A 13,510-nucleotide genomic window follows, 5' to 3' on the forward strand; every position below is an offset into this window, starting at 1 on the left:
CTCACACCATAAAATAGTCTATGGGCATTTAAAAAGATCGCCAAATTTCTATCAATTTTTCAATTTCAAAATTAAAGATGTGCCTGGAATCTGGTTATACAGTGAGACTGGCAATATAGTACCAGGGAACAAAGCCAATGCCAGTTGTTTTCTTGAGAATGTTCTGATTGGGCTATTGCTGCCCAGAATGGAAAGGATTGGTTTCAAAGCTCATAGACACCCTTCATATGAGGAAGGGAGGAAGAAGAGGCCCAAGCAGTTCTCTAGTCCTTCTTAGTCACAAGAATTCTCCAAAATCTGATATCATGAAACTTCTGACATCCCACAGCTCCACCAGCCATCATTTTGTGTTTCAGAGAACAAAATGTTCTGTGTCCTTAGCTCTTGTCACAGGATTCCTTGCCCAGAAACAATTTAAAGTGAGAAAACTGAAGAAGAGTTTGGAAGCAGAACCTGTCCAGTGGTGTCTGCTGATCCTGCATACCTGTGATGGAACCAAAGTTTGACATTAACACAAACACAAGGAAACGTTGTAAAGTGCAGTACTGAAGGACAGAAAGAGATGGCAAAAGATGGGGTCGGGGAGGGGCAAAATACAGGAAGGTTACTTACACAGTTTCATCATTCTTGAATTCCAACTCCCCATATGTGTCTTCAAAGTCCTCACCGCCACCCTTGGCTGTCCCTTCTACTGTCCTAAAGGGGACGATGACTGTACCCCGGGCACCTGATGTCCGCAGAACCTTGACTTCCATAACACCAATACTTTCACTGACATGAATAGTATCACATTCAAAAGTGAAGATGCCTGCATGGTCGTCATCCAAGATAGTAACTGTGGCCACACAAGGGGAGGCTAGGACAGCCCGAGGCAAGGGAAGACTGTTGAATATTGCTGGAGGCATCCCCTCCTCTGGCTGCTCCTCCTCTATGCGGACATTGCTCAACCTTACAAAGAAGTGTTCATCCTCCTCAAAAATGTCATCATCAATAATGCCTACAGAGAACTCCTTCTGGGTCTCTCCTGGCTTCAAAACCACCGTGCCCTCTGTGAACTCATAGTCAGCCCCTGCATTGGCAGAACCATCCTCTGTTTTGTAGTCCACATACATGGTCTTTGACATGTCTCCCCCTTTCCTCACGACTGTCAGGAGTACAGCCCCACAGTTCTCCAGGCACTGGTAAGAACACGGGTCAAAGAAGACCTTGGAAATAAAGTCCTCAGGCTCATCGGTATGCACCTCGCTCATGCTGGAGGCCTTCTTGGCTTGTTCTGCTGCATGTTTCTTCAGGATATTGCCTGCACCAGTCATCATACGGGTGGCTTGGATCCGGTAGAAGGCGCGGCTCTTCTGTTGGTGGGAAAGAGCATAGTAATTGGCCATCTCCACCAGCTGATCTAAGTCCTTCTCTGGGTGTTTTTGCTTCAGATCCTTGAGAATCCGGATCATCTCTCTGCGGGACTCATCCACTTCCTTCCCTTCCAGGGGCACCAGGTTCCCATCTAGAAAATGGGAATTCATCATTTTCCCATCCATCTCAATGCCCTTAGGGTGGTCACCCTCTGTCTCTATGATAATTCCTCGGTGTTTATCTGTGCGGTACTTTTTGTGCATGTATTTGTAGAAGAGCAGTCGTTTATCTGCCACCCAGGCCAGAAGGACACACACTGGAAAGAAGAAGAGAGTGAGGAGGCCCTCCCAAACCTGGACCACACCAGGGGAGAAGACTGCCAGAATCATGTAGAGCCAGATGTAGGCAAAGATACTCCAAGCAGCAGTGATGAAGAAGACTCGTAGGTGCTTGATCTTGCGAGTCTCTCCGTCTGGGATCACGTAGACACAGATGCCTATGATGATGAACATGTTGAAGGCTGCACTCCCTACAATGGTAGAAGGTCCCAGATCACCAGCAATGAACCCATGACCACACACCTCAATTAAAGAGAGGAGTATCTCAGGAGCAGAGGAACCCAGGGCCATAAGGGTCAGGTTGGAGACAGTTTCATTCCAGACCCGAATAGTGGTTGTGCTGGTTTCTCCACTGGGTTTTTTAATTGTCACCTCTCTCTCTTGAGAGGTGATGACTTCAATAGATGCCATGAAGCGGTCAGCAATGATGGACACCCCCAGGAACATGTATATCAGGGCCACAAAATAGACAATGACCCTGGCAATCTTGTCCCCAAGGGAAGGGTTCTCCGGGTACCAGATTGGCAGGATGACACCCTCCTTGCAGTCCGATGACCCTGAACAGGACTCATTGTTCTGCCCTGTGCTTGGCACATCCCCTGAGCCACCAGCCTCTGCTCGAAGACCATTCAAGAAGAGTACAAAGGTAACCAGGCCAAAATGGAGGAAGGCAGAGGTGAGAGGCTGCAACCTTAACCACGCCATACACGAGACTTAGCCACTGGCTTCTATTGCAGCACCAATCGTCCTCCTGATAGGCCAGAGACCTAGAAAAGATCAGAGAGGCAGGAAAAGGCATGAGGAAAAAAGGGACAGCAAACGGCAGTTTCCCACCAATACAACTGATGCTTCACCTCCAGTGACATATTGCACTAACATATGGGGCAGTCTCTCACTTGGAAAAATAGATGTCAATGGGAGGCACAAATAACTGCTCTGTCCTCCAAACCATCTGGTGGAGACTCCATTGAAAAATGGCTTGAAATAGCTGGGAATATTGGGGACGGAAATGCAGCAATATCCTTCAAGTCCTGTCTCCCAAACCTCTATTACCTGTGAGAGTTATCAAGAAGCAACTTAAAATAGGCAATGTATAACCTGAATCTTCATCCCCATTTATACTGTTTCTGGGGTGTTCGGACTTCCTTACCCTGTTGTCATTATACTCAAGAATCTTGGATAACATAGGTTTGCAAGAGTATATTGAATTGAATTTTCATGGACTAGTCCCCGAAAAATGGAAAACCTTGCTCTGCATATAACTGAACTCCCTTGGAAAGAAACTTCCTCCCCGAATGCAAGACTTCTGGAGGCAAGCTATAATTCTGAGATAGCTTGGGAAATCTAAAGAGTTGATTCATAGTGAATGCCACCCACCCATAGCCAAACAGAGGCCCTGTAAGGTGTGCCCAAGACCAAGTTCACAGCAGCTCTGAGCCCTCCAGTAAAACCTGCTTATGAGCAGTTTAAGCAGGCAGTAACAGGAAGATGATCATTCAAATTTCACTCAAATTTCAAACCCAAACATGAAAAGGAACAAGTGGCAAAAATCATTATTAATAAAACATGCAAATGTCTCTCAGATAAGTTTTGTTAAACTGGAGACAAGATTTTGGGGGTGATATGTAGCCTCATCTACTGGCCTCAAACCACTAAAAGGTGAGTTAGAGCTGAGAAGAATGGGAAGAAATGCAGTTGAAACTATTACATACTCATCTTACCACTCACTGCCTCATTTGGGTGGAATGAGAATGAAAATAACCATGCAATAGCTAAAAAAGGGGGGGGGATCTTTCTCCCTCTGCTACAACTGTGTAGGGTACCCTTGGTAATAAAGGAAAGCTGATTTGAATTTGTACAGCACCTTAAAGATTCAAAGTCTTCATCCCCCATATATGCTCCTTTTTCTCCTGTTTCCCAGCTCAGAAAATAGCATTTTCAGCCACCCAGTTACTCATGCTAGAAAGCAGGTGTTAGTCTGCAAGGCTTCATCTCTCTTCTCTCCCTTATCTAATCACTAAATCCTCTCAACTCTTCCTCCATTTCTACCACCATCATCCCAGCCCAGGCCACCATCACTCCTTACCTCATGAATCTACTTCAGTAGCCTCCTAATGGAGCTCACCACTCCAACACTTGCTAGTTCTCGATTCCACTTTCCTCATATAGCCACTGTAATCTTTTTTTAAAAACAAACAAACAAACAAACAGACTTAAGCAAATCACTCCCCTATTTGAAGTGCTTTAGTAGTCTTTTCTTGCTCTTGATATAAAGATCAGGTTCTTACGCATGACCTTCAAAGCCTTGCATGAACTCATTCCTTCCCACTCATCCCCCTTCATCCCATCACTCTCTCCCTTATTACATTTCAACAACAATGGCCTTCATTTCACTCCTGGATTATACCAAGTGACTGTCCACCCCAGGACCTTTGTACATGCCATTATTCTCATTCATCTATGAAATGAGGGTTTCTTCTTTGCACTCCCCACCCTTAATAATGCTTTAGATCTCATCCATTAAACAGTGAATGACATAAGAGCAAAGACTGTGTCTCTTCTGTTTATCATGGTATCCTGAGTGGTTAGTAGGTTCTCAGTAACTGTATGTTTTCGGAATGAATAAATGTAGTCACCAAGGAAGCTTCCTCAGATATCAGCCTTCTTTATTTTTTATCTGAATTATAGCCATTTGCTTTGCAAATACATATACATTTCATATACAAATCCTGACTGGATTTTAGAGGCTATGTAGGACCTCTTTAAATTCCCAAAGCCTGTTCTCAAAGAGAAATTCTCTTCGGGACACAAAACATCAGGGTACATATTGTCCCCATGAAGACCTCCTTCCCAAAGGGCTGAGGGTGAACTTGGTTTAATCCCTAGAGTGGCAGCCAAGTGCTGAAGCCCACATTCCCCATTAGTCTAGGTGCGGGGGGCATCTCAACAGGTGCTGGGGGCCTCTGCCTCTTTGACCTTACTCAGAGGAGAAGAGGTTATGAGGATGACTGTGGAGGAATAGAGTGGTTGAAGGTGTTCAGCATCCATCTTCAAAGCTTAAGAAAGCTCTTGTCATCAATGATGTGCACAGAGTCTTTCATTCAGAGGTTTGACACTCACCCACCCCAGAGAAATGTGGAGAGAAAAGGATCTTGGCTCCTTACTTTGACCTCTGAAAACCCTGACACTTTGTGGATTCCAATGAGCCCCATGCAGTGACGACAGATGGTAGGCACAGCTGAGCAGCTCTTTCATCAAGCGCCAACCCAATGACAGGGGGTGGCTGCTGTGAGAGCCAACCAATCCCAAGAGGGTGAGTATCCATAGGGGAGGGAAGAGAGCTGGTCTTCCAGAGTAAAAGGACATGGAACATTGGGATGGTAGAATCATCCTGTTGAACAGGGGACTTGGAGTCCTATTTATCTTATGGACCAGGAGAATTAAGGAGGATGACAGTCCTTGTTCTCCTTTGGCCCTGTAGACACTCTGTGGCAACAGGTTTTTCTGGGGAAAGTGCTATCATATGATCAGAATCAGAGGCCAGTTTAAAAAGACTATTCCATGAGAAAATAAATGAACTGAAGGAAAAGATTAAGGAAAACAAGGCAAGGCTAGGCGCTGTGGCTCACACCTGTAATCCCAGCACTTTGGGAGGTTGAGGCAGGTGGATCACTTGAGGTCAGGAGTTCCAGGTCAGCCTGACCAACATGGTGAAACCCCGTCTCTACTAAAAATACAAAATTAGCTGGGCGTGGTGGTGCACGCCTGTAATCCCAGCTACTTAGGAGGCTGAGGCAAGAGAATGGCTTGAACTCGGGAGGCCGAGGTTGCAGTGAGCCAAGATCGCACCATTACACTCCAGCTTGGGTAACAACAGTGAAACTCCATCTCAAAAACAAAAAGAAAAAGAAAAGAAGGCAAGGAGGTGAGATGGCTAGTAAATGCATGCAACAAGTTTTTGAAGTTGAAGGTGGAAAATGCCCTGTGAATGCCCAGTTCCTCTCTGCAGCCCTGCTAGGAAATGGTTTCTGGCTGAGATGTTAGAGAAAGCAGGAAAATCTCTAATGACCAAGCCAGTGGTCATTTTTTATGCAATTGCCCCTGGCCCAGACACCAACTGAGATAGATTCCAACATCCTGGGGGTCCAGTTCAACCCTTTAGAGACCCAGCTGATCTTCTGTGGTTCCAGAAGGCTATTAACCCCGAGGCATACTCAGGGATATGACTCAACTTGAGACCCTTCACCCCCTAGGACCACCCCAAATCATAAGGTTATTAATAACAGTAACTAGCATCTACAAGTGTTTATTGTGTGCATAATGCTGAGTGCTTTTTCATTTAATTTTCATAGCAACCCTATGAGGTTAGTAATATTTTTATACCTATTTTATATTTTGGGAAACTGAGTCTTAGCTAAGTCATTTATTTGAAGTACAAAGGAAATAGAACCAGAACTCACAGACAGATGACATAAAGTATGGTTTTAACCATCCCATTCTACTAAGCTGTACCACTTTGTTGTAGGACATCCATGGCCTCCAATCAGTTTCTAGTCTGATGTGGACTTACAAGTAAGATGACTGTCCCACACCTGTTCAGAGGAGAAACTTGCCATTTCAATGCCTAGTTCCCAGGCTTACTGGGGTTGTTCTGGCTGCCTGCTGCAGCCTCCCAACAAATATTCTCCTTCCCATCAGTTCTGTTTGACAAACATTGACAAAAGTCTGTGATCTGCTAGACCTGGTATTAGACGCTGGTGGATTAAATGGAAAAAAAAAAAAAGAGAGACACCGCGTTTGCCCTTAAAGGTACAATCTAGCAGAGGTATACAGATGTACAAATAGACACTTTTATTGTAAAAAGAGGAGGTAGGGCAGAATGCTATGGGAATGTGAAGAGGGCACTGAGCCAGCCTGGGGATTCAGGGAGGCGTTCTGAAGGAGGTGATCCCTGAAATGAGACTTCAAGCATGAGTGAGCTTTAGTCAAAAAAAAAAAAAAAAAGGAAACTGGGAAGGGCATTCGAGTCAAAAAGAACAGCCCAGGCAAAGGCAAAGACATGGAAACATGATGGAAAAGGCTGCTGTGGGCATGGGATTACAAGACATGCAGCATGAGGCAGGAGGCCCAGTAGATGAGGCTAGACAGTAGGGAAAACTTCACTCATGGCAAGCTTTAGATGCCAGGCAGAGAAGACGAGGTTTTATTCTAAGGGCAATGAAAAGCCAATGATAGGGTTGTAAACCAAAGAATGACATGGTATGATTTGTCTTTCAGAAATACCAATTTCACCTAAGGGTTTAGGACAGCAGTAAGGGGGCAAGACATGAGCAGGAAGGTCAGACAGAACTCTATTGCAAACTGAACAGATACAGACAAGCACGGTGGGCCTAGGTAGATTCTGCTCATGATGACTGTCTGTCCTCCTGTCACATTCCCCTCTTTCAGCCAAACTGATGCCCTGGCTCAGCCCCCAGCCTCTCATCTCTTTCCCAGATCATCTTCCTAATGCCCCTGAGGCCATCTGCAAGGTGTCTGTGTCCTCAGCAGTGGCTCCTGACATCTTTTAATATCACTGGCAAATTTAATTAAAGTCACTGTTCCTCCGCTCTTCCAGATCATTAATAAAACAGTGCCACCAGGACAGACTGAGCAAATTATCCCTCCTGCTATGCCCTCCACTTTCTTCAATGGGAACACTGCTCCGGGCATGTCACCAGCCTGGGTAGAGTTGTACCTCTCTGCTTCTAAATCTGGGCCCCTGCACAGGTGTCATAGCCAATTTACATTAAAGTTTTAGGTCCAGCCAGGCTGCACTGGCTCTGATGTGTCAACCGAGCCCAAGCACACTGCCTATTCTCCTGCACTTCCTCTGCCTCCAGTGGGCGGAAGTCAGTGCAGTCTTGTCCTCGGCAATACTCCTCGAGAGCCACAGGAACGAAGTTTCTGACTCTCTCAAGAGTGGGAAAGATGTGACCTCCGCTGCTTAGGTAGCTTGATTGCCACAACTGGAACTTGTATCCAAGGAGGAAAATATAATGATATTAAATGTTTTTCTTGCATTATTAATGTTTTGAATCTTCACAGTGAAAGAGGTGATATTATCACCACACCTGTTTTAGAGATGGCAAATTGCAACTCGTAGAGGTTAGGGAATTTCCCCAAGACCCCAGTTAGTAAACAAAGATAAGCATTTGAGTTCTGGCAGTCTACCTCCAGGACACATGGTGTTACCACTGTGCTTGGCACATACCCTAGGTTTGAGGGCCTCTTTGAGCAAAGGCTCAAGGAGGGCAGGCTGAGTCTTTCTAGATGTGGAGGCCCCCAACAAGCTTGGAAGCTCTACATACAGGCAGAGTGGATCCATGGTAAAGCCCTGGATTTGAAAATGGACAAGAACTTCCTTTCCAGCCTTGCTCAATGAGGTGCGAGACCTTGGGAAGTCAGTGGCTGTCTTAGGGCAGCAGCTTCCTCATCCATAAAATGCAGGTTTGGTTAGATGATCGCTATAGTTCCTTCCGGGTTAGATGATCACTATAGTTCCTTCCAGTCGAACATGCTTTGATGACAGGAAAGGAAAAAAGTGAAGGGACACATTTATTTTAGGTGGGCCCAGAGCCACGTGAAAACCAGGTGTGGAATTTAGACTCCCAGAGAGACCTCAGAGGATAAGAGAATAAGCTAGGAAGGGGGTGGTAGGAAGCGGGGACCAGGGAAAAGTCAAGGAGAGCCTACATTCTGGATTTACCAAAAGCCCCTTCGACCAAATCCATTTTTTTTCCCATTAAGGCCAAACGCTTTGCTAACAATTGCAGGTACAGCCATGAACCACTTCTCCAACCTCTGAGAGTTTATTTTCTGATGAGGGGTGGAGATAAACAAGTAATTATTGTAATAATTGATTACAACTATGTCTTGAAAAGTAATATGATTTTCTTCTGCTGCTCTAAGCGCTCAGGTTGGTGGCTCTACAGCTGCCTCAACCTGTGTGGGCAGTGGCTGCAGCACAGCAGGGCTTTTAATGTAGAGAATGTTGCAGTCATATGTGAGATAATATTATACTGTTCTTGCTTCTCTGATCTCAGGCAATTGTCATATTTTGCCTTCTCTGAAGTTTCTCAGACCTTTAATGACTTCCGAACCATCTGACAGTTTCATGTAACCCTGCTGACATTCTCCCAAGTACTACTACGCAAGAAGAGAAAAGAAAGCTTCCTAGACAGACCAGGGCATCAGCAGGCCTCCATCTCCTCATGCTTTATATGGACCAAGGACTTTTAAAAAGTGATGACAGTAATGATCATATATATTTATCAGGCAGCTACTCTATAGCCACACTGCTCTAGGCACTTTTATATCTGTTATTTAACACCTCACAACCCCACCATAAGACATGTCTTGTTATCTGTTTTAGAAAAGAGGAGACAGGGGCCTCAAAGATTCATAATTTACCCAAGCTCCATTAGCTGACCAAGTAGAAAGAGGGGCTATGAAACTTGGTATGTCAAATGCTAAAGTCTGCTTTTAAGCTCCAGGGGATGAAAGGGATGGTGGAAGAGTAGGCTAGGAATCAAGATCCCTTAGGTCAAGAACTTCAGGCTCCAGAAAGTTCTGTGTCTTCTGGGAAGCCTTCCCTGAAAATGTGTCTTCCTCTAATTGTAAAGTGAGTCATTTATTCTCTTAGGTTCTTCTAACACTTTGGTCACCCATGAAGCACTTATCACACTGTACTGGGCGTATCTGTTTACCTATCCATCTTCCACACTCTTCTGGAAGCCCTATGAAAAATTTCAACTCAATATAGGGAAGCTTTTTTTTTTTGAGAAGGAGTCTCACTCTGTCGGCCAGGCTGGAGTACAGTGGCACAATCTCGGCTCACTGCAACCTCTGCCTCCCAGGATCAAGTGATTCTCCTGCCTCAGCCTCCCAAGTAGTTGGGATGACAGGTGTGCACCACCACACCCGGCTAATTTTCGTATTTTTAGTAGAGGCATGGTTTTACCATGTTGGCCAAGCTGGTCTCGAACTCCTGACCTCAAGTGATCCACCCACCTCAGCCTCCCAAAAGGGAAGCTTTTTTGTTTGTAACAATGAATCGTCACACTCTGTGAAACTCTATTGATAGGACTAAGAGGTTGAACTTGATCTCTGATACCCTCCCTGCCTCTAAAATTCTATGATTCAAACATGCCTGAAATGTGCTAGACTTGTGTAAACCAGAGGACTTTGCTCTCTGCAAATCCTTGACAGATCTGGGGAGTTACAAACACTGAGAGTGGGCCAGAAAGCTAGGAAGAGAGAGGGCTTAGCTCAGCTTAATTTAAGTTTTGTTTTTCCCATGGCCGGATCTACATCTGCATTTAAGTCAACCTCCAGTTGGAGACAGTGATGGAACCAGGATCACATTCTAGAGATGGCTGTACATCTGAATAATCATGGAGTTCTAAAAAATACAGACATCTGGATCCTACTCCAGACCTAAGTTTTGAACTCTCTGGAAGAGGAGCCTAAATATTTATGTTTTTGAAAAGTTCCTTAGTTGATTTTAAGATACAGACAAGGTTGAAAATCCTGGGAGAGAAGAGAAGGAACCTCACCTGACTATGACATTTGCATCCCAGAAATTCCAGCCATTAGAGACTTTCTTTGGACTGGGAGAAGGACTTACAGCAGATTACGCGCTGACTCACAAATGGGTACCACAAGAGATTTCTATGCTCTGGACAAACATCTCACCTTCTTGAAATCTCACTTCCTTTCATACCTTGCCAAGAATAGTCAGCATCAATTCTCTACCCACATAAGCAGATTTTCCCTTTGTCTTTCCCTAAACTTGCTGTCTACTTGGTTTATACTTGTACTGATGAAATATAAAAGATCCATAATTCCCTTGTCTTTGTAGGAAAATGATACTATTCATCCATTTTCAGCAAGTTTTATTTCTAATTATTTTTTCTTTCAGTGATAATAGCTTAGGTCTACTTCTTCACACTTCCTCATGGCCTCTTTGTTCATTCACTCGCTTACTCATTTATTCATTCATGCATGCATGCATGCATTTGTATGAAACCCAGCTTACGTGTCACAGGCTGACTTTCACTGAATTATGCTGAGAAGGTTAATTTGTTCCAAACTCATTTTTTTCCCACACACTCAAAAAAGTTAGACTATAAGTTCCAAGAGGGTAGAAATTTTTATCTGATATTTCTGTATCCCCAGTGCCTAAATCAGTGCCTGGCATATTGTAGATGCTCAGTATATATTTATTGAATGAATGAGTACATCGAATGAATGTGCAAAAATAGAAGGGATAATATCCAGTGATTTCTCCCATCTTTGGCAGTGTTCAAATTGGAGGCTGGAGAACCATCTGTCAGGGATGCTGTGAGCACGGTTTTCTGAATTTGAGTAATATGAATAAAATATAATCCCTCTAGAGAAGCACACACTTCACTGGAGAACACTGACAGAAAACCAAATAATTACAATGAAACAAGTACCAGATTTAGAAGCATGTGCAACGTGCCAAGAGATCACAAGAAAGGAAGGTATAGCACTGCCTGGGATCACTGGGGCCGGCTGCATGAACCAGCTAACATTAGATCTAGGATTTAATGAATGAACAGGAGTTAACTGGGTGGAAGCCAATGCATCTCAAACAAAGGCCATAGGAAGCCCATGCTAAAGGGCATGGAAGCCTGAACAAGCAGTGTCTGTTTCCAGAAGGATGAGCAGTATGGCTGAAAGACTTTAGAGAAGCTGTGGAGATAAGTGAGGAATCGCTGGTAAGAGGCCTTGTGTGCCTGGCCAAGGAATGTGGGCATTCTCTTGGAGGCAATAAGGAAACACTGAAGGTTTTTAGTCATAGGAGGGACAAGATCAATGTTTTTCTTTTGGATAGGCAGCCTAGAGTGATGACAGTGTGGGAACAGGATAGGTGAATGAAAGTGGAGCAAGACTGGAGGCAAGAAGACCAGTCCAGACTCTCCCAGGACTGGGGTGAGAGGCAATGGAGACCTGAATGAAGGCAGTGGGAGAAGGGCTGCTGGGGAAGGCTTGGATTTCAGAGGCACTGAAAGGAGAATCCATGTAAGTTGGAGACCAATAGAAACAGAAGATGACGGTGAAGAGGAATGAAGAGGCCTAGCAAGGACCATACCACATCAGGCCCCTTCCTCCACTGGCCCTGCAAAGTTCATCCTGATCCTGAGATCTCCAGGCCCCAAGGAATGGAAGCTGAAGGAATCAACACGAAACCATCCACCTTAGATATCTTCTTAGCTTTAGGACTTCCTGTAACTGTGGGACAAATGGAACCCAACCGAGGCCTTAGAGTGTTCCTCAGTCTAGTCAAGGGAATAACCATTTGTGGATTCAGTAGACCAGACTGTGATAAGTTCTGGAGATGCACTGATGAAGCAGGTCTGGTCACCCCTCTGGAGTGACACACAGAAAGGTATATGAGATCAGTATCTAAATGTGAGCAAAGGGTTTGGGGATTTATGAACACTGCCTAACGGTTGTGGAGTTAGACATCTCAGATCTGTTTCAAATGACCGCACAGTTTCATACAGGAAAAAATGAACCCATGGAACATACTGCTCCTAAGAAATAGTGCTAGCTAGAAAGATAAGAATTACTTGTAAAAGATCCAAAATATTGAGATTAACTTCAAGTTAATTTAGAGTAGCTACAAGAAAGCCTGATGCTGTTCATTGATTCATGAACGAAAGTATTTGTCGAGCACTGTGATGTGCCCATCACAGTTGTAGGTTCTTTGAAGATCATTTCTGCCTGGATGCATTCTCAAATTTATTGAGTGCCAAATATGTGTCACGTTCCATTCTAGCTGCTGGAGATTTAATATTTAATATTACATCTCTCACCTGGACTACTGCAACAGCTATCAACCTTGTTCCACCCCTTATAATCTACGCTCCACAAAATAGCCAGAAAGTCTCTTTAAAATGTAAATCAGATAGATCATGCCATTCTTTGTATCCTTTCTCTTTCTGTGGCACCCCACCTCCTACTGACTTCTCGTCTAGCTTCTAACTCGCTGACCTTTCAAATCTCCTACCATTTTGTTTTGCTCCATCCATACTCCACCCCAACCTAGATGAAATACTTGGAAGTTTCTAGAACAGGCAAGCATGTGTCTTAGGACTTTTGCATCTACTGTTCTCTCTACTTGGAACAACCTTACCCTAAATATCCACAGAGGTCACTTTTAAGTTTCATTCAGGCCGTAGATACCCCTCTCTGAGAGACTTTCCCCCACCCATCTTATCTAAAGGTAATCTTCCCCTCCAGTACTCTCTTGTAACATCACTTTTCATTTTCTTTATAGCCCATATGCACTTGATGAAATCATCCTTGTTTTTGTTTGCTTGTTTACTAGTTTATCATCGAATATATACTCCATAGTAGCAGGAATCTCATCCCTTTTGTTCACCACAGTACTCCCAGTGCCTTGGCTAGTGCTGGCAGAGGGAGTACTCACTAAGTATTTGTTGAATGGATGCAAAATGACTCTACAGGAGTTTTCATTAAGTGATTCTGGAAAGATGCATCTAGGAAGAGACTTCAGACTTCCTGGCAAGCCTTATGGTTAAAGCCAATGACCTCAGAGTGCAGATAGTTTTGTTCATTCTCAAGAACTAGTGGGACCACATAATGTTTGGACAAAAGTCATGAGTCTAATTCTAAACACAACCTCCTCTCCCAGTCCCAGTCCTCTCATTGGCACCTCACTTTTCCTTCAGAGTACGGCATAATGATAATCGGCATTTATACTGCATCATTCATTCAATAAATAT

General features: G+C 44.2%; 1 protein-coding gene across 2 annotated transcripts in view; it reads right to left on the minus strand.

Moving 5' to 3' along the window:
• Positions 1 to 13,510, minus strand: part of SLC8A3 (solute carrier family 8 member A3) — a 139,401-nt gene that overhangs the window by 117,165 nt on the left and 8,726 nt on the right. For both annotated transcript variants that reach the window (XM_007987143.3, XM_007987138.3), the window contains exon 2: positions 613 to 2,458. In XM_007987143.3, coding sequence (XP_007985334.3) covers positions 613 to 2,396 — 1,784 coding nt within the window. In that variant the 5' untranslated portion in view covers positions 2,397 to 2,458. The remainder of the gene's footprint in view (positions 1 to 612; positions 2,459 to 13,510) is intronic.

This window comes from Chlorocebus sabaeus, chromosome 24 (genome assembly GCF_047675955.1).
Source record: "Chlorocebus sabaeus isolate Y175 chromosome 24, mChlSab1.0.hap1, whole genome shotgun sequence".
Lineage (NCBI taxonomy): Eukaryota > Metazoa > Chordata > Mammalia > Primates > Cercopithecidae > Chlorocebus > Chlorocebus sabaeus.